Raw genomic sequence first — 23,149 nt, forward strand, 5'->3', positions numbered from 1 at the left:
TTTTATGTGGAGAATCATTACAGCTTCATTAACCTTTACATACTGTTCTTATTCTGACCCTTCAGTGTCCCCTCATAATTAGTCTCTATAGCAATTTTCTGAACCACAGATCTATTTTTTATTCATAAATACCTCATCAGTCATTAATAAATGGGTGATTAATCCTTGATGAAGCTTGCAGAGAGAGTGTATTCTTTAGGTTTCACACTATTTGTTATGGAGAAGAAACATTCACAAGCACACTGTATTATTATGGTCCTATTTTACCTAAAACAGGAGAACATAACAGCCACCATGATCTCAGTGAATGTTAATGAATGTGTATAATATTTTTGAAATGTGATTTTTGAATAAATAAGGGTCAAATTGAACCCAGAATGCTCAACCATTTGTATAAAAATGTGTATCAGCTGCACAAAAATTTTAAAAAAAAGTATATTCTGGGTCACTTTGGGAGAGGTTATAAAATTTCAGGCTAAAAGGAAAGTGTTTGGGGTGTTATTACTGCACTCAAATTTAAAAGCAGGTCAAATTTGACCTGAACAGTATGCATAGGTTAATAAACAACCACTGTAAAGTCCCCATGTGATTATGACTTATAGGAAGGAAAGGCATCAGAGGCCAATGGTCATATACAGTAGCAATAAAAAAAATAAATATCTCTAAGCTGAGTGAGATCTTGGTTTCAGTCCAAGCACAATATGTCTTGATGTCCTGATGGTGGTGACTAAAGGAAATATCATGATGAGGAAATGTATAATTACCCTTGCTGCCTTCTGAACCTGACTCCTCTGATGTCCAGTTCTCTAATGTGTTACACAACCAGTAGTATCTTAATAGATGGACATGGATAGACATTATGTAACATCTAGCCTTGTTGTAGCACAAGTGATGCCAGACTCCCAGATATACAATTCAAATAAAGTGGCAAGTCATAGAAACATGCGTGCCTGTGAGCTAAAGAAAGAGCTCAGAACAGTGATACGAGTTCATCATGATGAAAGCAGCCTGGACTGAGTGTAATCAGTTGATGACATAATCTCAAGCTGCTTCGATTGCGCCACTGTGTGGTTAATAGGTTACAGTAAAAAGAAAAAAATGGAGCAAACATGGTGCATTAGATCACTGTAATACTTGCCAAATTTGTGAAATCAGCATTGGCCATAAAACCAGGCACTGCACATAAAAAAGAAACACAATAGCTTCGTCTGAAGTTATTCAGAGAATAGAAAATGTGCATTGGACCGAATTTGTTCCTTGATGTCTATCAAACTTGTGGAATCCAGTCTACATCAGCCTCAGTCTTAATATCATCAACATACTTCATATATCTTTTTATAGTTCACCACAGCTGCACATCTCTTATGATCTGAAGTAATAACTGAGCTCCAGCACTGACAACAGGTCTCTTCATCTGACTCAGGCTTCCAGCTTTTTATGCTTTGCATAGACATGTCCCCTTTCATGGAAAACACTAAATAGAAAGGGAATTAATTACTGCCTTGTTTGGAAAGCCATACTGTAAAGCTTTGCAGTTTGAGGCTTGAAGCATTTGGTGTTGCTCGCACATATTTTTCCTTTTAGATATGGGAAACAATAAATAGAATAAGGATGATAGGGAAATAAAAAAAAATGTCCCTGGACATTTTGACTCATTAAAGCCTAAACCCATACAGTCAAAAGGCCAAAAGGTAGATATCACACTATATCATAATTTGTAGAACATTATTCAGATGTTACAGGTGATTACTGAACAATGTTATTTCATTGAAGTAACAAGTGAATTACAGTAGATGTATAATATCTTAGAGTTCTCACAAATGGGGAGTGTGTATTAGAAGGAGGGTTCTGGCTAAAAGAGAAATTGATAAATTTAGTAACTGAACAATCCACTCAAGCTCCCTTATTTCCTGATCATTTACGGTATCTGTACCACCCAGCACCTACAGCCCTCTAGTGGTGAAAATATATGACACCCTACAAATGGACAAACAACACAAGCATAGAGAGACAACTCTTGAATTGGCTGCTGCAATCCCTTTGTGAAATTCCTGCATAAACTAGATGCATAAAAGCTAGCAAATGTGAACAAATTCCAGCAGCGAAGTTCACAAATCAAAAGCAGTCCTCTATGGAACATAAAGAGCAGCCTGGTTGGATTACTTACTCACAAAGAGAACATGTTCTTAAGAGAAAGCTGGCTTTAATCATACAATTGTCACTGGCAGCAAGGTGGAAAAAAACCACCCAACTGATCTGTAATAGAAATAATTAAAAGAAAAAGTCAAAACAGCGAGCAGGCGAGTCATAGAACAGAATAAAAATGCGTATACTGTATCCTTCCTCAATTAAATAAACTTCAACTCTGCTGTTGTGCCACTAATCATGTCACTGTCCAGGGCCATCAAGGCATGAACATAAAAGCTAGCAGGTGCTTTTGAGTTACAGCACTCCAGAGCTTACGCTTGATTCATTTAAGAGCAGCAAAGCTCCACTGATGAGCTGGGTGACTAACAGGGTAAGTAGAAACAGTACACAGGATGTGGTATGTGCTGATTAAAAGACTCTTTCCTTCTTGTTCACCATCCCCTCCTCTTCATGTCCTTCAGATTCATCCTGTTGTGTTACTACTTGTGTATAATCATGACCTTTTTTGACCGTATCTCACAGCCAGTTGTTAGTTTGCCCTCTAAATCAGCCATTTCAGTGTTGTCAAATTGCTTATACTGCTGTCTGTAAAAGACCGCTAGCATTGGATGTACCTGGATGACATTTTAGGGCCCAGAAGAAACAAATCGGCAGAGTGCTAATTTTCCGAAATTGCCCATTATTTGTATACTGCCTCAGTAACATTATGTTGTGCATGACACAGAATGAAATTAATGTCTCTGCAACTGCCCAAATTGTAAGTTATCTTTTACCGTTCCTCTGACAACCATTTGATTAATAGGCAAAATATCCCTTATTTCACTTGCCTAGTATATATATATATATATATATATATATATATATATATATATATATATATAGGACATATATTAGTTCATATATATTAATATTGTTTACTTCAGCATCCCCCTAAATGTACCATCTTGCATTGATCTGTGCCGTGGTGTTGATGCTTTTTCAACTTTGCATGGCTGAAAAATAAATATGTCAATACACAATATCTGGGTTTCCATCTAACAGCCTCTTCAATTCTCTGTCTTCAGCCAAGCATGAGTCTTAGTTATTGGCACACTATCAACGCTGTAGTTGTTGCATGAGTGTCAAATTTTTTTGCTACCAAGCACAATAGTAGATACCTATTCACCCTAGAAACATGTAGAAGCTGGAGATGGTAAGACTTTGGTTTCTCTATCGCATCAACTGTGTGGTAATGTAGGCTCAAGAAGAAGAAGAAAAAGAATGCATAATGAATTTATATTCTTTACTATCAAATACAGCCAAAACAGTTGCTGAACATTGCCAGCTTTGTGAAATCATTGGTTAATAAAAACGGCAACAGAGAGCTGAAGTGCCGTCCTCCTTTTTCAAGCTAACATCTGTTCCACTCCTCTCAGCTAGAGAATGTATTTTGCCATATAAGGTTTGTTCTTTGGTCATTAGATAAAATGAAAAGATGTTCACATGTTACTGTCTGATACAGTACTTGATACCAATGTAGCTTAGAATATAAACAGAGATCTCCAGCATCATGTTTCAGCTTTTCTGGAAGATGTCAAAATACATCTATCTTGGCTTAGGCTAGTGAAACAGAGGGACTGAACTAAAACAAAGCTTTAAATAATTCAGTTGTCATAAAAAAAACAGTGCAGATAAAAAATGATAGAACACAATGTCAGATCCACAGTTATTCAGACTGCATAGAAAGTGTCCACTGGATAAAAAAAAAAATGGTGCCATGACTGGTATCAAACTCAAATGTCATCCTCTGTCCTTATCAGCAGTGGCTCCATGATAATGTGGCTCAGTTTCATGAGGCATATTTTCATAATAAATAGTTCCTGAGAGCAGCATATTCAGATGCACCGCTGTGCAGACATCAGTTATTACTAAGTATCATCTGGAGTCATAACTGAACTTCCCAGAGGGTCCTGTGCGCCAGGTATACTGTCAACAGACTTCACATTTACACTCTGAGCATCTTCATCTGCTTCAGACATCCAGCTCTTGATGTTGCTGATGGATTTCTCACCTTACGGACATGAAAAACAAGAGGATGGAAACAGTATTTACAAACCTCAATAACTATTATTCTTTGGTAATCAATACTGTTAAATAAACCTCACTGTGAACCCTAAACCTTTCTGGAACTGATTTGTACTTATCTCACTGTATTGACAGTTTATTTACTCTGAGTGCCCTAGAATAATAGAGATCTCTGTACGCTGTAATGCAATCAAACAGTCATGTGATAAATACTGTGAATCATTTAAATGTTTTACGCTGTCAGCAAAGTGTTGACTGAACTCAACTGTAAATGAGGAGGCTGTAATATGTGGTGTTGTGTTTCCACTATGTTGAAACATGGTGGCTCCCAACCTTTTATTAGGGAAGTGACCATACATATGTGAGCATTGAGAAGTTTTACCAAAGAATGATTCTGGTTGATTAATTTGAATCCCTGAATAGGTGTTTGTTTGTATCTATTGTCTTATCTAACATGAAACATGGTAAGGTGTTTCTAATATTTTGGCTCTTCCATCTATGTAAATGAAATGGAAACAATGAGAGGTGTACAGCAGGTTCAGTCAACTACTTACTTGTTGTGTTCTCTGTGGGATTTTCTGTGCCATAATGGAAACCGTTTTCCTTTTCTGCTGATATCTTAAAGTTTTCCAACTAGACCAAAAACAGATTTTCAATACAATATTACCCATTTTATATATGTAAAATGATTCAAAAAGAAATTGCGAGTGCATGCGAGTACATTTCCTTACCTCAGTGCAGATTGACTCTGAAAGTCGGCTGACGAGTGGTCCTTTATCATCAAATTTGCAGGTACTGCAGGAAAACCAGGCATTATTTATCCTTCTCTACAAGATGAGCTTCAAGTATGACAAAGAAATGTAAGGACTTTGGTTTACCTTGAACTCTGTGACAGTGCTGGCTCACAGTTAATTGAGCTCTCTTGATTCTTTAAAAAAAAAAAAAAGGGAAAATTAAAATTAAATACCTCATAGATTGAAAAAGTCAATAAAGGTGAAATACAGAGGACAGGTCTCACCTGTGGGGTCTTGTTCGCATCATGGGGATTTCCTGCTTCAATGTCTCGGTTTCTGGCTTGTTTTTGGCGCTGCATCTTTACATAATCATACGTGCTTATGCCTTTATGAACTGTATAGCCAAGAAAAGATATGGGAATTTGTGAAGATGAGTGGGTGGATATGGGAGAAAAGAGCCTTATCAAATGTCTTTCTTAAAGATTGTGACTCACAGAGGTAAAAGTGAAAACCCAGCAGATGAGTGAGCAGCAACAGGCAGCTGATGCTCAGCATGACTGTTATGAAGGCTAATATAAGGAGACCAGCTGAACTAGTCTTTATGGGCGCCAACGGTAAAAACACCAGCCACGTCCCATTCCCGAGCTCACCTACATCACAAGGTGCAAAGAACAAGAGTGATTGAATTAACTGATACATTATCAAAGCTATTTCTATGTCCTTTGTTCAGCCACTTAAAAAAAAGCTCAATACTGTCATAACTCACTTTGAAAGTGTGGATCGGTCCGTAGACTGTTTGGATTCAGATAGTGCTGAATAAATATGAACAAGATAACAACAACAAGCAGGAAGACACCCAGTGTAGCAGAGGAAAGTGCCACAAAGAAGTACCTGAGGGCAACATACAAAAACTGGTGATATTTTACATGTATATGACATAGTAAGATGCCAAAAGCATTATTTTTTTCATCCGAAACTTTGTCTTACCAGTAGTTTCTGCTGCCCACGCAGGTGTTCAGCCATTTGCAATGGTGATCGAAGTCTTGCACACACTTGTTGCACACACCGCAGTGTTTAACTTTAGGGCCGCTGCATGAAAAGGGGTTAAAATCATTAAATACAACCTTTACATAATGATATCTCAACTGATAAACTAGACAGAATTTAAAAAAAAACAATACATTTGACTGCTTTGGATACATACACCTTGACATCACATAGATAACAGTGCAGGTCCTGGATGACATGGGCTTGCTTTGTCCGGTCAAAAAGCGGCATTGGACCAGAATAGTTCTGTTTGGCCCTCACGCTGGCATCTGCTGGATCTATAGTCACAGCAGCAATATGGGTGAAAAAGTGTACAATAAACGCCAAGCCCATCAGCTGTACGCAGCAAATGTTAAGGAAGAAAGAAATACTGCAATATGTTAAAGTGAGAAAGTGGTAAATGTGAGTGTGAACAAGTATACATAAACAAGAAACTGAAAACTGCTGTACACAAGTGCATCTTTTGTGTGCGAGATAAAGTCGGGTCTAAAGAAGTCAACTGCCGAGCGAGGCATCGGTTCAATAAACTAGTGTTGACATCATGCAGCATTCAACATGTGACAAAAACACCACTGATTAGCTCTTTTAGTCTTAACGGAGACCACAGAAACAGAGGCAGAGTCATGTCTGGTGTGACTGGAGCCCATACACACAGCCCACACAACAAAATCCTTGTCTTGTTCAGCAGCTCAAACAAAACCGTAGCAGAGACTATAATGGTCGCCCCATATTCAAATCTGAAAGCCACTGCTGCGCACTTAACATTCAACTGCAGCGACAGCAAGGTTTCAGCTGTGTGTTTAAGGATACAGTGTAGACCACATGGTTCCATGGCAGAGGCAGAAGAGGGATATAGATGCCAAAGCTGATTATGGCGAAGTAGCTGTACACCAGCCAGCCGATCACTTGGAAGGCTTGAGGGGGCCATGACCATCCGTTCATCCTGGGAGATTTGAAGGGGACCAGCTCATTTCTGCTGCTGCCACCATGCATAGGAGCTGTGCGTCTCAGCCGTTGACTGAAGCAGCTCATCTAGACAGCACAGGGGAAGAATAAACAAAGTCAGTACAGTAAAAAGCCACCTCCAGGCATCTATAAATGCCCTCTACACATTACTCATACTACAGCTCCAGCAGTGTGTGGCCACATTTGCTGGGGAAATGAGTTAGGAAAATGAGCTGGGCATTATCATAGTGACTGTTCAACCTTTTATGGATCAACATTCAGACTGCATAAGTTTTAGCTATGTGTTCCTAAGGAATCTAATAAAAACAACAGCCCTTGTCTATCCTCATTGCTATAAATAGGGTTGACAAAATATCAGAAACAGGAATTATCAGGAATAAAATTCAACAACACCCCAAACTACAGCCTCTAAAATGGCCATGAAGTGGAATAATCACCTTTCTAGACTGTTTCAACAAAAACATTATAACCATCATGACTCCATTAGCTTTAGTTTGTTAGGCCTAAATATAAACTGGCAACTTCACGAGGCCGTAGAAGATGTCTTCATCTTCACAGATGACAAAGGCACAGCTGCATACAACTTAGGAAGAGGATATTGTCACATAGCCTGCAGAAAACTGCTGATCCAGAATAAGTTCATTTTGCTCTTGACCTTATACTGACACTTGAGCTGTGCTAAAACTCTCCTTACTAATGTTGGCCTTGAAATCAGACAAGAATCAAGAATTTGCGGGCATTTCAACACAAACATGATGTGTTTGTTGGCCACACCCTTTAATCATGTTTTTTTTTGCTCTATTATCAGCTCGACTTGTGGGTGAAATTTAACTGATTGTCTTCCTGACATTTGGTTTTGTGGCCTCTGTCTTGCTTAATAACTAAGATAGCAAATGTCCTCTCTAGCAGCTCATTTTTGTGTTTTATTCGCCGGCAGTCCACTGCTATTACGGCTTAAATACAATATATAAAACAATAAAATCATACCAATGAAGACATATGGCAAAATAAGCTGTGAATATGTTTAATCCATTCGAAATACTTACCTTTTCTGCTGAATTAATGCCGGACAGCCACTAAATTATAGGGTTAAAAAGCTGTTCAAATCCAGAGGCAGATTTCCACCGATTGATCTCCCATAGGCTCGTTAGTTTGTCAACCGGACAGGTGTTTCAAAAAGTAAAAAAAAAAAAAAAACCTCACATGATTTACAAACACGTACCGCATAAGACGACACGGAACAATTAAAAAGCTCCTGTTAACGTTGATAAAATGCTCCGGTGTCCTTGGATTTGGGACACCGAGAAGACGTGAGTCAGAAGTTGAAGAATCAACTCACTCAGCAGGTCGGAGCAGCGCTATGGCAACTGTCTTGCTGCGCATGCGCATAACAGCTCTCCTCAAGATGCCCTTAGCTTTGTGTTGTGGGCCCCTTCAAACACGGAATAAATACGCATCCAGCTTGCCTTTAAAACCCCGTCTTAGTCATTAATTTTTAATAGTTTTGGACCCTGCTGAATAAAAGCCCCTCAAACAAACAAACAAACAAAAAAAAACAACAAACGCCTATTTCCCATCAGTTCAAGAGGGAACCACAAGCACGCCCAGAGACGCACATGACACTTCTGCTTTCAAACCCTTCTTTCACCATATTCATCTCCAGCTTCTAGTGGTGCATTATACTCAGTGTAGATGGTATACTGCATACATACTGCATTACTTTCACTTCCGTGTTTTCTCTTCTTTACATACCTATCCTAGAAAAGCAGACACTGCTCATCTATGCGTGTAACTGCTACTTCTGCTACAGAAATCCGAGAACTCAGCTGTACTACAGCGCAACAATCTTGCATCATGCTTAAACTGTAAATGCACTAAATTTGGAGAATTACTGGTGGACAGTTCCTACGTTAACAGCTGTTGTAAAATCATGCCGCTAATAATAGTTTAGACCATTTCCTTATTTAACCACACACATTTATAAATACAGGTGCAAGCATTTATTTTTCAAGTGTTGCACTCATACAAAACCATACAATTAAACTACAAACAGTTTGTACAATCATAATCATTCTGTAAAACAGGTCAAAGGATGCTGCTGTCTCTGCGGTGTTTGAACAGTCCAACACAGAGTCCTCAGTGCTCTTAACACCAGGATGACAAAACAGCAGTGTGTGGTCAGCTGTTGGCTGTGTTCTCTGGCTCCGGAGATTGCAGGAACTCATAGGGATCATGAGCCATCTCAGACTGGTCTCCAACACCCAGCTGTGATGGGCTCCCTGTTGATAAAAGAAAAGATGGTTCTCATGTTATTGCAGTGGTGCTACTACTCCGTTAAGAGCTAAGAAATTGCAGTATTATGGCTTGTTATTATAATAACAGTAGCAGGAGTCATTCCTGAGCCCCTAATTTTTCTGTGTTGCTCATATTGCAGATACCTAAGTGGTGCTGATCCCTCTCTGAAGCGTTGGAGAGGGACGACAGGTTGGACGAAGGTCTGGAGCCGACTCTGTCGACCTGAGCCTCCTGAAACTCCTGCAGGAGTTTGTCTGCATCGTCAAAATGCTGTTGGCCCTCCTCGTTCCCCGGTTCTTTCTTCACCGTTTTACCTGATTAAGAAAGAGGGAGGGTAAGATTATTGTGGGATATTAAATGATCGAAGAACTGAAGGAAATTGCACACCTATCCTAGTGAGGTACTTGCTTGCAGGTGCATATCAAAGGAAGGAGGGGAAAGTAACGTTGATGCTGTATTAGTAATATTTGCACAAATACAGCCAGAATGGCGTACAACAAATAGCATCATGACAGATAATTGCAATGAAACTGTGTTTTGAGCTGTTCCGTTTTAGGATAGTTGAGCATTACAAAGATATTTTCCCAGAAAAAAGATGTGCTACTCTGCTCATGTTTTATTGGGATTAAGATGTTAACATGGCTATAATACCTTTTATTACGGCACTATCAAACATTTTACTGCTCTTATCCTTACTTCGAGTATTATCATTATAGCTATGTTTGCATGGGCTCCACCTTGCTCATCTTGATGCCTTAATGACATTATGACTGGTTTACTGGTGTAAATGTTGTTACCGACAGTGTTGATGGAGATAATTACCTAATGAGTTCAGCATGGATATATCCAGAGACATATCAGGATAGTTCTTCATTGACATGAAGTCCAGCACTGAACCGCTCTCTCCTAGGCCAGTGCCATCTGTCATCTTAACAAAAATACACAGCATGAATCACAAACACAACATTATTTTGCAACAACTACTTGTAGTATTTTATTTACTGAACTACAGCATACCGGTATGTCACAGATGTTGCTCTTGGTTTCATCAGGTTTCAGGATCATATTTCTTTTCTGAAAAATAAACATCATTAATATACAGTAAGCCTACATAACGTCACATAAAATTATGGTAGAAATGTTCCAAGTAATCTCACCCTGGAGTGGATGATGGATATAGAGGATTAAAGCAATGTGTGTAATAATGTAAAGTCAAATACCTGTCGGATCTGATTGGCAGCTTTAGTGTGATCGCCTGCAGTCATCTTGTCCAGAAGCCCATCGACCCAGCGCTTGGTGACACTTCCACAGCCCTTGACAAACTCCTGTATGCTAAGAGTAAAATACACAATACAGGTTGAAATCTCAGGCATGATTTTATCAATACAGAATGTCAAATCATGACAGGACAGTCCCCTACCTCAGAGCACATTGTACCCCTGTGTCATCTCCATAGGCTGAATAGAGCATGTCCATCTCATCAGATAGCAGGTCTGGAAAGACGGAGTTCTTCTGAAGGCTCTGAATGTTGTAGGCACTGCTCAAGAACGTCACTACACAGAGCAGGAAAAAAGCATAAGTGACTAGCAGCCAAAGCCGTAAATGTTATTAATTGGATGAGACATTTAAAATGGCTAAACTGAATTAAATTAACAAAAGTGCACTTTAATGACGTACCCTTGTGTCTCCTGTCATCTTTGAAACCTAAAGTTGTTAATCCAGGCAGAAGCTTATTAGACAGAGAACTCAGGTCCACTTTATGGGTCTCCTCTTCTGCAAAAGTGAAGAAAATTTTAGTTCTTTCCCAGATATCATAGATTATACTCATCAAATGCACATCTTGTGAGACCATAATATGATTTTAAAAGAGATTAAAGTGATATCAAACCTTCTGCATCAGGATCAAGTTGATTCACAACAGTATATAGAAGAGAGCTGTCTGACTCTTTACGTAAGTAGCCCATCTGAAAACAGGGAACAGAGATAACATGCCTGTAAATATAAGCTACACTTACAAGAAGTGACGCTCACATAATTAGCTTCTCCAAAAATGTACCCCAGTCAGTAAAATACAGCTAAAATTGGTAGAAAAGTACATAGGGGTGGAAACAACTTAACACGTTAATTTACAGCACAGTAAATAAAGTGGTAAGTTAAGAGGAAAACCTTGGAGCTTGGCATGTATCTGTTGATGCGATCCCGCGCTTCATCTGCAGAATGTTCAACCAGAGCCAGAACGTGCTCCTCTGCTGTGCTGTCAGTCAAGCTGCAAGCGTTTCCCTCTGGCTCAAACAGGTAACTGAGATCAGAGAAGTGACAATGTTACTGGATTACTATGCAGACAGCGTGCTGTATAATACAATTCACAAAGCATTAAGTGCTTACGAATTCCCTCTTAGCCTCTTTGAATATGCATTATTCCTATTTAATTGCATCCAAAAAAATGTACTTTTAATCTAGATATCACTAAGACTGAATACCTGATGACCTCCTTCATGTCTTTGACTGGTTGTTTCTTCGACTTCTTTGCTGATTCCACTGGGATAGGGATTATCTCTGGAGGAGGTATATCAGCTGCAAGATCTTCATCTCCCAAAATGGCTGCCTGCTGGGTGAAATCCATATCCTGCATGAAAGACATGCTGCGCTTCAGAGCCAAAAGACGCTCCTGTACAGAGGGCAGAGGAGAAATAATGGCAACACGTAACTTCGCCTGCTTAGCTGGCAATGTATGGATAGACTAGGACAGGACATTGGAAAGGAAAAATCCATCCTAAAATAGCATGTATATTAATTTCTGACAATGCAATCAAATCAGAGCATCAAGATTGAATTTGTGTTATCATTGAGAGTTTGGAAGGGACTGACTTCCTGAACCCACTAAACTTTAGTTACTACATTTAAATAAGTTTTATATAATCAGAACAGGTCATAGTACTTTGAATATATTCCATTACTTACTTTCTACGGAGCAGTGCCATGACTCCAGGTGACATCATTACTGCAGTTTATCTGTCTGTTCCTCTTAAAAAAATTCACTTCACATTCACAAACTTCATGAATTCACAAATTAAAACTGAGCTTCACAATGTTATGGAAATGTATTTTAGTTTGGATTTTTTTCTTTCAAGGATCAACATAAAGCGAACACCTTAGTGACTTTAAGTATAATGCTCTGACATATTGATGTACTCAAAGTATTTCAGTTGAAGTCACAGTTAATGTCTTTGATGAATGGTAACCTGTATGACATGAAAAGTTAGTACAAAGGGAAGTGTAGCACTAATAAAAAAAAGTGTATCAGTAATTGACAGTAAATGACATATAACATGGACAAACAGAATGGATGATTGTAATATACCATATAAAAATGTGTTCGTCCCTTCTGCATGACCTCATTACCTTGCTCATCATCTTAAATCCTGTATGGAGCAGTTTCTTAGCAGCCTTGTAATATACCGTCTCTGGTCGGTTGTACACCATGGCATTGTCACACATCAATTTGAAATCCGCCTGCAGGCCAAAAAGAGTTCAAACAGGTATGAGGGCAAAGTTGGTTTACATACACTGCCTTCTTACATTTAAAGCTGGAGTGCGGGACTTTTGTCTCCCCTTTCTGGCAATTACAGAAAACACTGTTGACACCTACTTATGTCAAAGGCTCCGTTGTTGTGCTTACTTCGTCACTACTGTTGCGACTGTAAAACAGTGGATAAATTATTTTGTGCGTCACACAACCACCATGAAATGACTCGTTTCACAATCATAATTTGATCCATTCGGTCCAATAACATTTGAAAAGTCTAGAAGAGCTGCACGATTAAATCATTTTATCCCCTTTCAAGTTAGCAGAGAGCTAACCGGAAGTTAGCTGGCTAGGCTTTCAAAAGTCTGCATCCATCCTGCCAGCGCGGGAACGTCCAACCCGACACCAAATTGAAAACTGTGATATACTGTGAAGTACAGGGAGATTTATCTGGTGGTGATAGGCTTAATCAGCATTGTGTGAAGTCATTTGGCAAGGCCTTGAATGGAAGGGACGTTCATTTATATATAAAAGTTCCGCACTGCAGATTTAACAATGCTCTTCAAAATCCACTCTTACTCTTGATTTTGAAGATATGTTGAAACAGAGTATTCTCACCTTGAATTCTGTAACTGTGTTGTACTCATTGTCTCTAATCTTGTCTTTCATGGTGCTAAAGTCCATAGGATGTTTGATGATCGTTGAGTAGCCAGGAGCGATTGCATCTGTTACTGGAAATGAGAAGAATCCATGGGGGTCTTTCCTGTGACAGGTGACAGACACATGACACCATCAGTGTTATTCATTAGTTTTTTAGACTTGTTCAGACTTATCTTTTTAAGTGGAAACGTTGTCATCTGATTATGCCGGGATACATTGTCTGTCAGGTCAATATGATCAATGTGAGTGGATTTTGCTCAGACGTTGATTTGATGAACCAGACCACATCATAATATGGCCTGAATCATATCTGTTCATATGTTGTTCCAAGTGTTGATCGCAATATATGGTAACACAGCAAAAACACACACCACAAACAGTCTGCTCTTTTATGGAGGCATGATGTTTATTACACCCTACAATATTTAGCATGTAGGTGTTGCATGGAACAAACAGATATTTTGCCATTCTTGGAATCTTATCAATAGTGGGGCTATAGGAAAGCCATGGAAATCAATAGTGTTTTTCTCCTTGAGAGCATGTATATGCTCTAGTAATTTTATGGTGATCTGCCAATTGTACATTGAGACAAACATGTTGCATGCAAAGATGACATTTTGGCCTGAGAGTAATGCAAATGTAAAGTTCAGGGAGTGTCCAAACTGGAAAGATTTTATCTTTGGGGGAGAACGTTGTGCTCTGTGAATTTCATAGCAGTGTGCCCATTAATATCACTGCTACTTAATTTATGACATGTATTGTGCACATGTGCTACATGGTGTTAGAAGAAAAGGTGTTCCTCCCATAACATTAAGACTCATCACCGGGGAGAGGTATCTGCTTATTGACTAATTTTTTCAGGCTGTAATCCTCTCGGGCTCGGACATTAACACAAGGCTTTTTTGTGTGTGTGGTCAGACTTGTGCTTTATGATTCTGTAATTTTAAAGTATTAACCTCTGATCTAGTTAAAACCCCTCAATGGCAGCCATTAGCCTGAATCAGTGTTCCTCACCTCTGCAGCTGGCGCAAGAAGTGCTCCAGCAATTGTTGACGAGGAGTGGATTCATTCTCTGCAATGGGAAAACATAAAAAACGCAACAATTTATTAACACACTTTGATTTGAATGATGGCTATAATAAAATGTAATATTTGCTTGCCGGGGGGAATTTGATTTTATGCCCATAGACCAGCTTCCTTACCTTGTTGTGTCCGGCATGCTCGAACCGGCCTGTCTCCTTGCTGCTCTATCTCCACCTTCACATTGGGGTGAAACTCCTCTACTTCAGGCTCTATCTCAAACCTCTCTTTCTTCTTTTTCTTTTCTTCCGGCTGATGAAAGACATCAATGACATAAGTGTCAAAATAGTCATTATGAATTTAATGGTCATATTTTCATGCTTAAGTTAAGTTTACTCACCTCTACTGTGATACTTATAGTTTTTGACAATGTGAAAGGTTCAACAGGCACACCACTACTGGCAGCAGTAGCAGCTGCTGTTGCTTCTGATTCATTCTGCTCTCTTTCTCTCTTCTTTCTCTTTTCCTCCTGTAAGATAAAAGACCATTTATAACTTAAAGCACTAGCACTAAACAATACATTTATCAGTAGGTAGAATTTCTTTTTGTAAACTAACCTTTCGCCGCCTTCTCTCCTCATCATCCACATACTTGTCTTTATCCTTTTCAGACTTTTTCTTCTTCTTCTTCTTCTTCTCTTTGTGGCGTTCTCGTTCATGGTCTGATCTGTCATCGTAGTAGCTGGAGTCATGGCCTGAACCAGAGAGCTCTGTCACTTCACTTCCTCCAACTTTGAGCACAAGCTTCAGGGGCTTCTCCAGTGCCTTGTCCTCGTAGTCTACAAGCAAAACAAACAAAAAGTGATGAAAGTAATGTATCAAGTTAAACAATACAAATTCAAAGTATGTGATTCAAATTCAGTTTTTAATTCAACTATTCATTTTGAGCAATTCAAATTCAAATATAGATTATTCAAATTCAGTTTCTAGGGACACATATTTCTGCCCATAGTAATGTCTAAGAAAGGGATTGTGTCGAAAGGTTAAAGGTCTTTAGAAAGAGCAGGTTAGTATGAGGAATGATGATGGTAGGAGATGTTGTAAGTTTTGTCTAATATTACTTTTGACCCCAGATTGGTTGTATATTTTAACAAGAGTAGGCTGTTGCTTTAACCTACATATTTTCTGTCTGTTTAAAATCTTCTGTCTAGTGTGTTGCATTGTTGAAAGTAGTTGCTCAAGTGTTTGTGTTACTACCTAGACACAACTTCAAAATGACAACCCAAACATGAAAATCAGATGTAACGTTACTGTATTATCTAATAAGTTACTCACAGTAAAATAATCATATATTACATATTAATTTAAAACGAACTTATAAACTCAGGTTTCATTTATTTAAATAAATGTCCAACAAGTAGAGCTCGACAGCCTAGGTTGTACTTAAGGTGTTTTTTTATGAAAACAGCGCAGATTTGCTACGTTTGCCTGCAAAATTAGCATAAAGCTAGCTGGAACAAAAGCGGCGAGCTAACTAGCTAATTGTAAAAGATGCACTCAGGTACCATCAACTGTTCTCCACTCCGGCTTATGTTTCTTGTGTTTCTTCCCCATCTCTCTGTATTTATATGCGAACGCGTGTGTTTATTCCGGCTGTGTGGCGGGCGTTTGCGTTATAAGGATGCTAACAAATGTTTGCAACAAGATTCGCTGCTAAGCGGAAGTAATACTTAATAACAAAGGACGTGTTTCCGGTTGAACACATTTAGCCCGCTGAATTCGATTGACTGTCAGCTTTCTAACAACACACCGGACCGTAGTTTCTTTAGTGTTACGAATTTGGTCCGTGCAAGTTATCAGTTTGACAACGTGAATGCTGTAAGGTATGGTTTCCGTTTCACTGACGCATCAAACTTTTTTTACTTTTACTCTCTGAGGGATGTTAGCCAGCTAAGTTAGCATCGCTTTGACTGCCATGCTATCTGAACTTAACCAGCTAAATTGAGCAAAACTTAGGCAAACTTAGTTGGAGTAACAGTCACATGAGTGAACAGTAGCCAGTTACCCTGTGTGGATAATGTTATTGCTGGTAAAACTGAATGTTGCTCTGATGTCAACAGTTTTACAGGAATGGAGATGGGAAACCAAAAACAAGACGTCCATGTGGAGGTCCTTGTTAAATCTCAAAGGTGGGTTAGCTTTGGTAGTTCAAACATGATGGTTAATAAATTATGGAGTCCAGATTCAACCACAGATCCTCCCATGAATGGAGAAAAGACATGTGCAGGCACACATACAGTTTAACTGACTGCAACCTGTGAGGGAGGAGCACTCACAGAGTTGCATTAATATACTGAATATGCAGTGAGAAAATATGTTTTTGGTCATTTGAGTCAACAGATCACTTAACGACTGAAAGTCACATTTTTCCTGAACACTTAAATACATTAGGAAATGCTTGAAAAGCTTAATTGGTTTTGCAAATGCATTTCTAGTAAGACTCTTATAGAAACCCATATCTTTATAGGAATCAGTATGGTATCAGCCTTCACAGGAAGGAAAACCAATTATTATAGTATTTAGGGTTGCAAGTAATGATTATTTTTCACTATTCATATATATTATAATCTGTAGATTATTTTCTGGATTAGTTGTTTGGTGTATAAAATGTCGAAACTGGTGAAAAATGTCAATCACTGTTTCACACATCCTCAAAACTCTTATTTTATAATCACAGAAGACTAAATAAAAACAAAGTATTCATATTTGAGAAGCTGGAATCAGAGAATTTGGACATTTTTTTTCTTAATTATCAAAATAGTTTGCAATTAATTTTCTGTCAATCGACTAACCGTTGCGGTTCTAATAGTAATGATAAGTAAATTATGTGATTGCAGTAATACTTCCTTGTGCATTGTCTTTTTTTTTTCTACATTTCAGCACTGCTAAACTGTCTGAGGTGAGGACGCATGTTCTGTCTCTGCTGAATCGTCACAGCATGGTATTTGGAAACTACAGATGGACAGAGTTTGATGAAGACTTCCTACGCAAACACGTGGAGTCTGTGGCTATAGTTGATATAGAGGAAATGGTAACACAGGTCTGTTCTTTTTGTTTACTTTGTAAAAAATATTCAGTTATATTATTTTATTTTTCAAGAAGTAATAATGTTTTGATTTGTTTATTTCAATTCACTGTCTTCCTCACCCAGCCCCTTGATTTGAAGAGTTGCTCTGTCTCTGTTCACATCTTCACTCTGAATGAGGATGGACCGAGCACGCTCAGTTTGGAGGAGGATGAGGAGCTTTCAGCAGCCAATCACTGGCTGCTGCCAGCAGGTGACACTAGACATTGTGGAGTACAGCACCTTGAATAGAACAGCGTGTTGGGAAAATCTTGCTTTCTTAGTTTGATGTATTTCCAGTTGAAGTTGGACAGTGAGGCAAGACTAAATACAGGGAGTGATCCCTCTAAAGTGTAAACCAACAGGTTATCCTTTAGGCATACAGTGTATTATTTATCATGATTTAATGTGATAGTCAACCCAAAAACTCTGTATGCTCAGTATATTACAGACTAAATACACTACTTCTGTCTCAATCCTCATGCATATCTTAGTAAGCAAGAGCCTATAGTAAAAATTAGGGGCTGCAAGTAATGTGTGTTTTCATTATCAATTAATCGGTCAGTTGTTTGGTCCAGAAAAGGGTGAAAAATGTCAGTCACTGTTTCCCAGAGCCCAAGGTGACATCTTCAAATGTCTTGTTCTGTCCACAAACCAAAGATATTTAGTTTAATACTATAGAAGACTAAAGAAACCAGAAAATATTCACATTTGAGTTGCTGGAATCAGAAATTTTGGACATTTTGTTCTTAAAAAATGACTCAAAACAATTAATCAATTATCAAGATAGTTGGTAATAGTTGGCAACTAATCGATTAATCATTGCAGCTCTTGTAAAAACATGATTGTTTGGAATGTATTAAGATTAGGAAAGGGTAATGGAAAAGTGGATTATGCAGCAGGAGTGGAGAAATTTCTGTGAATGTTTGTTAGGTTTTTTGTTTTTTTTTCCTGCTGTGAAAACCTGGAATTCATTGTAAACAACCCGACCAAAACCTCATCTCTCTGTTATGGAGAAAACTACAATTGTTTTAGAACCACTTTTTAAGCTTTCAGGGAATGGACATTTCGTAATCAAATGATAGATCAAGGCTGGGTTAAACGTTAATGTTGCATTTGAATTCTTTAAATTTGCTTTCAATCAATCGGCATTGTGAACATCCTTGTCTTTTCATCTCAATCTTTCATCTGTGCTACTTGAACTAACATCTTTTCCATTTGGCTCATTAAAACTTATCTTATCTGAATATTCCCCTAAAATAGTTTGTTTTTTAAACAGCTGAATTCCATGGCATTTGGGAGAGTCTGGTATATGAGAGTGGAGTCAAAACCCAGGTAAAAACAATGGAAGTTGAGAATAAAATGATCACATAACTTTTCCATAGTGCTAATTTTCACATTGTCCCTATTTTCCTTCAGCTCCTGGATTATGTCACAACAACAATTTACTTCTCCGACAAAAATGTCGACAGCAACCTGATTTCGTGGAACCGCGTTGTGCTGCTTCATGGTAAATGAACCCACCAGCAATTTTGATCATTGTTGGTATCAAGTTGTGTCAGAGGTGATGTACGTAGAGCAATTGATTTATCACTCTGTGTATTCCCACACTTAGGACCCCCGGGCACAGGCAAAACGTCACTGTGCAAAGCTCTTGCCCAGAAGCTGTCAATCAGACTGTCTAGTCGGTAAGACAATTCCAATTTTAGTAAAACCACTTCAGCAGCAGCTATACCTTCTCCTTTCATTTCAACATACACTCCTCTCCCTGCAGGTATTCTTATGGGCAATTTGTTGAGATAAACAGCCACAGCTTGTTCTCAAAGTGGTTCTCAGAGGTACACCTGGCTCTTTTTTTTGTTTATGTGTTTAGTTTGAGGCTGTTCTAGATGGAACTGATAATATTTTGGTAGCTAACCATGCCTCTTTGTTACAGAGCGGTAAACTGGTCACGAAGATGTTTCAAAAGATCCAACAACTGATTGATGACAAAGACGCTCTTGTGTTTGTTCTGATTGATGAGGTAAAGATAAGCTTTTAATCAGAGCCCCCAAAACATATTTATTCAGCACAGTCCTTTATTGATTTGGTTTCATGTCAACCAGAATTTGACAGAAGATATGCTTGTCTACTTGAAACATACTCCCATGTTCATGAGTGTTTCTGCTGTGACTGACCTATTTTATGTTGTGTAGGTGGAGAGTCTGACAGCAGCGAGGAACGCCTGCCAAGCGGGAACAGAACCCTCTGACGCCATCCGTGTGGTCAACTCTGTCCTGACTCAATTGGACCAGATCAAACGGTCAGAAAACAAAGCTTATTCCTTATTTCTTATGTGATCTCTCTTAAATTATATCACATTACGGTAATTAAGCTTTAATTTTACATTCTTGTGGTTACACTTGATTACTATTTTCACTGGGAAATCTTACCATCAAACTTTTTTTTTGTTCTGTTGACACAAGTTTGTTGTTTGTTGACTTTTGAGCTCATATTCCAGACATTCCAACGTCGTGATCCTGACGACTTCCAATGTGACAGAAAAGATTGACCTGGCTTTTGTGGACAGAGCTGACATCAAGCAGTACATCGGACCTCCATCTGAGAAGGGCATCTACAACATCTACCTCTCCTGCCTGGAGGAGCTGATGAAGGTAACTGAACTACCCGGCAACTCATTTACTATTGTCAATTATAGAATTATTTATAATAGTCTTTTACTTCTGTGTTCAAAATTTGGGCATGTTTTTCTTAAGAAAAACACTCCAGTGCCAGCGGGTATGATAAATCTACTAGATTATGAGGGATTGTCTTCGTTACGGGAATCACACAAGACAGAATTACGGGCAAGGCTCAGCAGGTAGAGCGGGTTGTTCATCAAAGGGTTCTTGAGCAAGACACTGAACCCCATTTCGTCCTGATGAGTAGGCCAGTACCTTACATGGTAGCTTGTGCGTGAATGTGATGCAAATTGTGCAAAGCACTTTGTATAAATGGTTATATAAATGCAGTCCATTCCATTTGACAGAACAGAACACAACAAGATTTCATGAAACGGCTTTTGAGAACACTGTAAAAAAGACGAAAATGCATAAACATATGTCTGTGAAAGAGGACGGTAGCTAGGGCTGCTAGTAGTGATTATTTTAATTAAATAATTTTTTAATTTAATTAAACTCATGTGTGTGTATATACATAATATATACAGTTTACTGTAATGTGTGACAAAGAAAAGCATTAAATCATCGCTTTTGACAAGCTGAAACCAGCAAATTCTTGGCACATTTGTCGAGAATCGATTAATTGACTAATCGTTACAACTCTAGAGATAGTGTGGCCTCCTACCAATTTATGATGGAAAGGTGGCAAAATGGCAGGGCCAAAATAATGTAGTGTGCTGCATTCATATCAAGAGGACAGCACTGGATTCCAGAAAATTCTTTTTTTCTATACATATATTACACATATTTTTTTCTGGCCATTTTATATCTTTTATCAGATAGTGACAGTTGACGGGAAACAAGAGGAGAGAGTGATGGGATATGACATGCAACAAAGGTCTGCCGTCAGAATTAAACTGTGGACGTTGTCGTTATGTGGCATGCATGTTAACCAGTAGGCTACTGGGGTGCACCTCCAGCAAATTGTTGAAACGAATTTATGTGTATTGAAACATAAAATCTCACCACCTTGGCAGATTGTTTTCCCTACTTGTATGCATGAACTACGATTTTTTTTTCAACTAATGGAATAACGGACATATCGACTAATTACTTAGATTTTTGCAGGGTATGTTTTTATGTGTCACAACAAGATAGTAATGATGTTCAGCTTTATTACCAACATGCCTCAAAGCAGCAACAGTACAAAAGAAACACAATGTAAAAGAGTGAGAAGATGAATTTGAATTTCCCATAAGTCATGATATGTGATATGTGCAGTGCCAGATCATCTACCCCCGGCAGCAGCTGTTTACCATGTTTGAGCTTGAGACGATGGGCTTTGCAAAGAGTGAGGTGTCTGAACACAGTCTGAACCTGAGGAACATTGCTCTGTGAGTACACTCTCCTATAATGCAATAGCACCCATCACACTAAACTCTGTTTTAGTCACAACATCAAGTGCCAGTTAGTAACCGAAACAGCCAGAGGCTAATGCTGTTTTTCTTTGTCATTCCCAGAAAAAGCAAAGGTTTGAGTGGAAGAGCACTCAGGAAGTTACCGTTTCTAGCTCATTCATTGTTTGTAAAGGTACGTATTTGATTTTGTTCTACAGTGTACATGAAAAAAAAAATTGGATTGTTTTTTAATGTAGTTTGTTTGCCTGCAGACACCAACCGTGACTCTGGAAAGGTTTCTGGAGGCTATGGACCGAGCGGTGGATAGACAGAAGGAGGAAAAAGCAAACCTAGTCAATGGTGTCTGAACTTATGACAATGCTCAAAGGCTGGCACATGAATGTTCATGAGCTGTCAATTCCACGCCAGGTTTGTTTGTAGTTTGGAAAACTACAACATTAACAGCTTTTTATGAAGCCTCGTCAGTGAATTTGTGCCATAAAGTTAAATAATGGCTCAGTCTGTGAAAGTAACATTGTTTTAACAAATGCTAAAGCATTCCTTCAGGTGACTTTGTTGGTGCTACCTTAAAATACCAAATCCATGTCAGTTTCGTTAGAGGCAGTTTGACTTAAGATGAAGCACCCAATGCTTGAATTTTCTATGCTCTATTAATCTATTGTTAACTGTTTACTCTCCTCTCACTTTCAAAATGTTTGATGTTTTTAATGTAACATGCAGCTTTAACTTCCACAGCTTATTACGGTTCCCATGTTAAAGTGATAGTTCATATTTTTTTACATAAAGTAATTGTATTGCTTACTTTCTTATAGTGATATCAGTGTACAGACCCAAATGAAACAGCAGCCTGTCAGACAGAAATGAACAGCAGTTCCATGATGGTTCAGGAGCTTTCATGGACCGTGAAGCATCAGATGTTGTGGAAGTTTAAAACATGTTGACTGCTCTGTCGTCGTTTCTGTCTGACAAGCTGCTAGCTCACTGCATTCATCTGTAGCCTGAGCTAATATTTACACATGATACCGCTGTATGTCCAAAAATTTGTACTATACCTTTAACATGCCTTTTTTTCTACATAGGTTATGTTTTAAAAGGGACATTTCTCATACTCCACTTACTCAATGAAAATGTTCATTTATTATTGTCAGTTATATTTATGCTAACAACAAACCATCTTTAAACTCTGTCTCTGGTTTCATATGTTCATTTTGACTTTATTTTGTATATAACATTGTACTGTAATAAACAATATTGTTTATGATTGTGTGTGTTTGTGAAATAATGCAGCTGGGGAGTGGTCTTGGCAAGTTTTTATCGAAGCTTTTGGGACCACCACTGGGTGGCGCAAGGATGCTGTTGTATGTTTTACACATGTACAGAGGTTTTTAGGATTTAATGCATTTTATGAGATATATGATCATTACAATAGAGGCAATAAATGAAAATGGCCTCAGCAATAAAAATAAATTCAGTAAATCTTGAGTCTGT

At 38.4% G+C, this 23,149-nt stretch overlaps 3 protein-coding genes across 9 annotated transcripts; 1 reads left to right on the forward strand and 2 right to left on the reverse strand.

The window, feature by feature from the left end:
• Positions 1 to 3,416: 3,416 nt before the first annotated feature.
• Positions 3,417 to 8,641, reverse strand: zdhhc11 (zinc finger DHHC-type containing 11). 2 transcript variants are annotated; one of them, XM_042423939.1, is made up of 11 exons: positions 8,006 to 8,641; positions 6,804 to 7,025; positions 6,151 to 6,329; positions 5,934 to 6,035; positions 5,713 to 5,837; positions 5,441 to 5,596; positions 5,231 to 5,340; positions 5,091 to 5,140; positions 4,944 to 5,007; positions 4,767 to 4,845; positions 3,417 to 4,198 (listed from the first exon to the last, which is right to left on the reverse strand). In XM_042423939.1, exons 2-11 carry the CDS (start codon positions 7,023 to 7,025, stop codon positions 4,056 to 4,058), a joined length of 1,230 nt encoding a protein of 409 aa, XP_042279873.1. In that variant the 5' UTR covers positions 8,006 to 8,641; the 3' UTR covers positions 3,417 to 4,055. The 2 variants fall into 2 exon arrangements, with proteins under 2 accessions (XP_042279873.1, XP_042279872.1); XM_042423938.1 differs by lacking the exon at positions 8,006 to 8,641 and adding an exon at positions 7,397 to 7,873.
• Positions 8,642 to 8,944: 303 nt separating this feature from the next.
• Positions 8,945 to 16,169, reverse strand: brd9 (bromodomain containing 9). Of its 6 annotated transcripts, none has more exons than XM_042423935.1 (18): positions 16,025 to 16,169; positions 15,078 to 15,298; positions 14,861 to 14,989; positions 14,643 to 14,772; positions 14,455 to 14,512; positions 13,399 to 13,543; positions 12,657 to 12,767; positions 12,216 to 12,218; positions 11,735 to 11,862; positions 11,421 to 11,553; positions 11,143 to 11,218; positions 10,932 to 11,027; positions 10,675 to 10,807; positions 10,475 to 10,586; positions 10,272 to 10,328; positions 10,077 to 10,182; positions 9,398 to 9,568; positions 8,945 to 9,238 (listed from the first exon to the last, which is right to left on the reverse strand). In XM_042423935.1, the coding sequence occupies exons 1-18, from the start codon at positions 16,071 to 16,073 to the stop codon at positions 9,138 to 9,140; spliced, it is 1,959 nt and encodes a 652-aa protein (XP_042279869.1). In that variant the 5' UTR covers positions 16,074 to 16,169; the 3' UTR covers positions 8,945 to 9,137. The 6 variants fall into 6 exon arrangements, with proteins under 6 accessions (XP_042279869.1, XP_042279865.1, XP_042279871.1 ...); XM_042423931.1 differs by having other exon boundaries at positions 11,735 to 11,922; XM_042423937.1 differs by lacking the exon at positions 12,216 to 12,218 and having other exon boundaries at positions 11,735 to 11,859.
• A 53-nt stretch (positions 16,170 to 16,222) lies between these two features.
• trip13 (thyroid hormone receptor interactor 13) lies at positions 16,223 to 22,922 on the forward strand. Its single transcript, XM_042423940.1, has 14 exons — positions 16,223 to 16,342; positions 16,580 to 16,648; positions 17,400 to 17,559; positions 17,671 to 17,797; positions 18,863 to 18,918; positions 19,003 to 19,093; positions 19,199 to 19,271; positions 19,358 to 19,421; positions 19,520 to 19,606; positions 19,779 to 19,885; positions 20,084 to 20,237; positions 21,525 to 21,637; positions 21,764 to 21,833; positions 21,913 to 22,922. The coding sequence occupies exons 2-14, from the start codon at positions 16,590 to 16,592 to the stop codon at positions 22,006 to 22,008; spliced, it is 1,257 nt and encodes a 418-aa protein (XP_042279874.1). The 5' UTR covers positions 16,223 to 16,342; positions 16,580 to 16,589; the 3' UTR covers positions 22,009 to 22,922.
• Positions 22,923 to 23,149: the final 227 nt, after the last annotated feature.

The sequence above is a fragment of the Thunnus maccoyii genome, chromosome 10 (assembly GCF_910596095.1).
Source record: "Thunnus maccoyii chromosome 10, fThuMac1.1, whole genome shotgun sequence".
Taxonomy (NCBI): domain Eukaryota; kingdom Metazoa; phylum Chordata; class Actinopteri; order Scombriformes; family Scombridae; genus Thunnus; species Thunnus maccoyii.

Coding starts and splice junctions, on each gene's coding strand:
- zdhhc11 (XM_042423938.1), bottom strand. CDS start 7,435: ATGATGGTTATAATGTTTTTGTTGAAACAGTCTAGAAAG. Junction 6,330..6,803: donor GGAACCATGTGGTCTACACT/GTATCCTTAAAC, acceptor TGCTGCGTACAG/CTGATGGGCTTGGCGTTTAT. Junction 4,846..4,943: donor CAGAGTCAATCTGCACTGAG/GTAAGGAAATGT, acceptor TTTTTGGTCTAG/TTGGAAAACTTTAAGATATC.
- brd9 (XM_042423931.1), bottom strand. CDS start 16,073: ATGGGGAAGAAACACAAGAAACATAAGCCGGAGTGGAGAACAGTTGAT. Junction 10,329..10,474: donor CTGCCAATCAGATCCGACAG/GTATTTGACTTT, acceptor TTTATTTTTCAG/AAAAGAAATATGATCCTGAA. Junction 9,239..9,397: donor GAGGGATCAGCACCACTTAG/GTATCTGCAATA, acceptor TTTTATCAACAG/GGAGCCCATCACAGCTGGGT.
- trip13 (XM_042423940.1), top strand. CDS start 16,590: ATGGAGATGGGAAACCAAAAACAAGACGTCCATGTGGAGGTCCTTGTT. Junction 16,649..17,399: donor GTCCTTGTTAAATCTCAAAG/GTGGGTTAGCTT, acceptor TCTACATTTCAG/CACTGCTAAACTGTCTGAGG. Junction 19,886..20,083: donor CAATTGGACCAGATCAAACG/GTCAGAAAACAA, acceptor CTCATATTCCAG/ACATTCCAACGTCGTGATCC.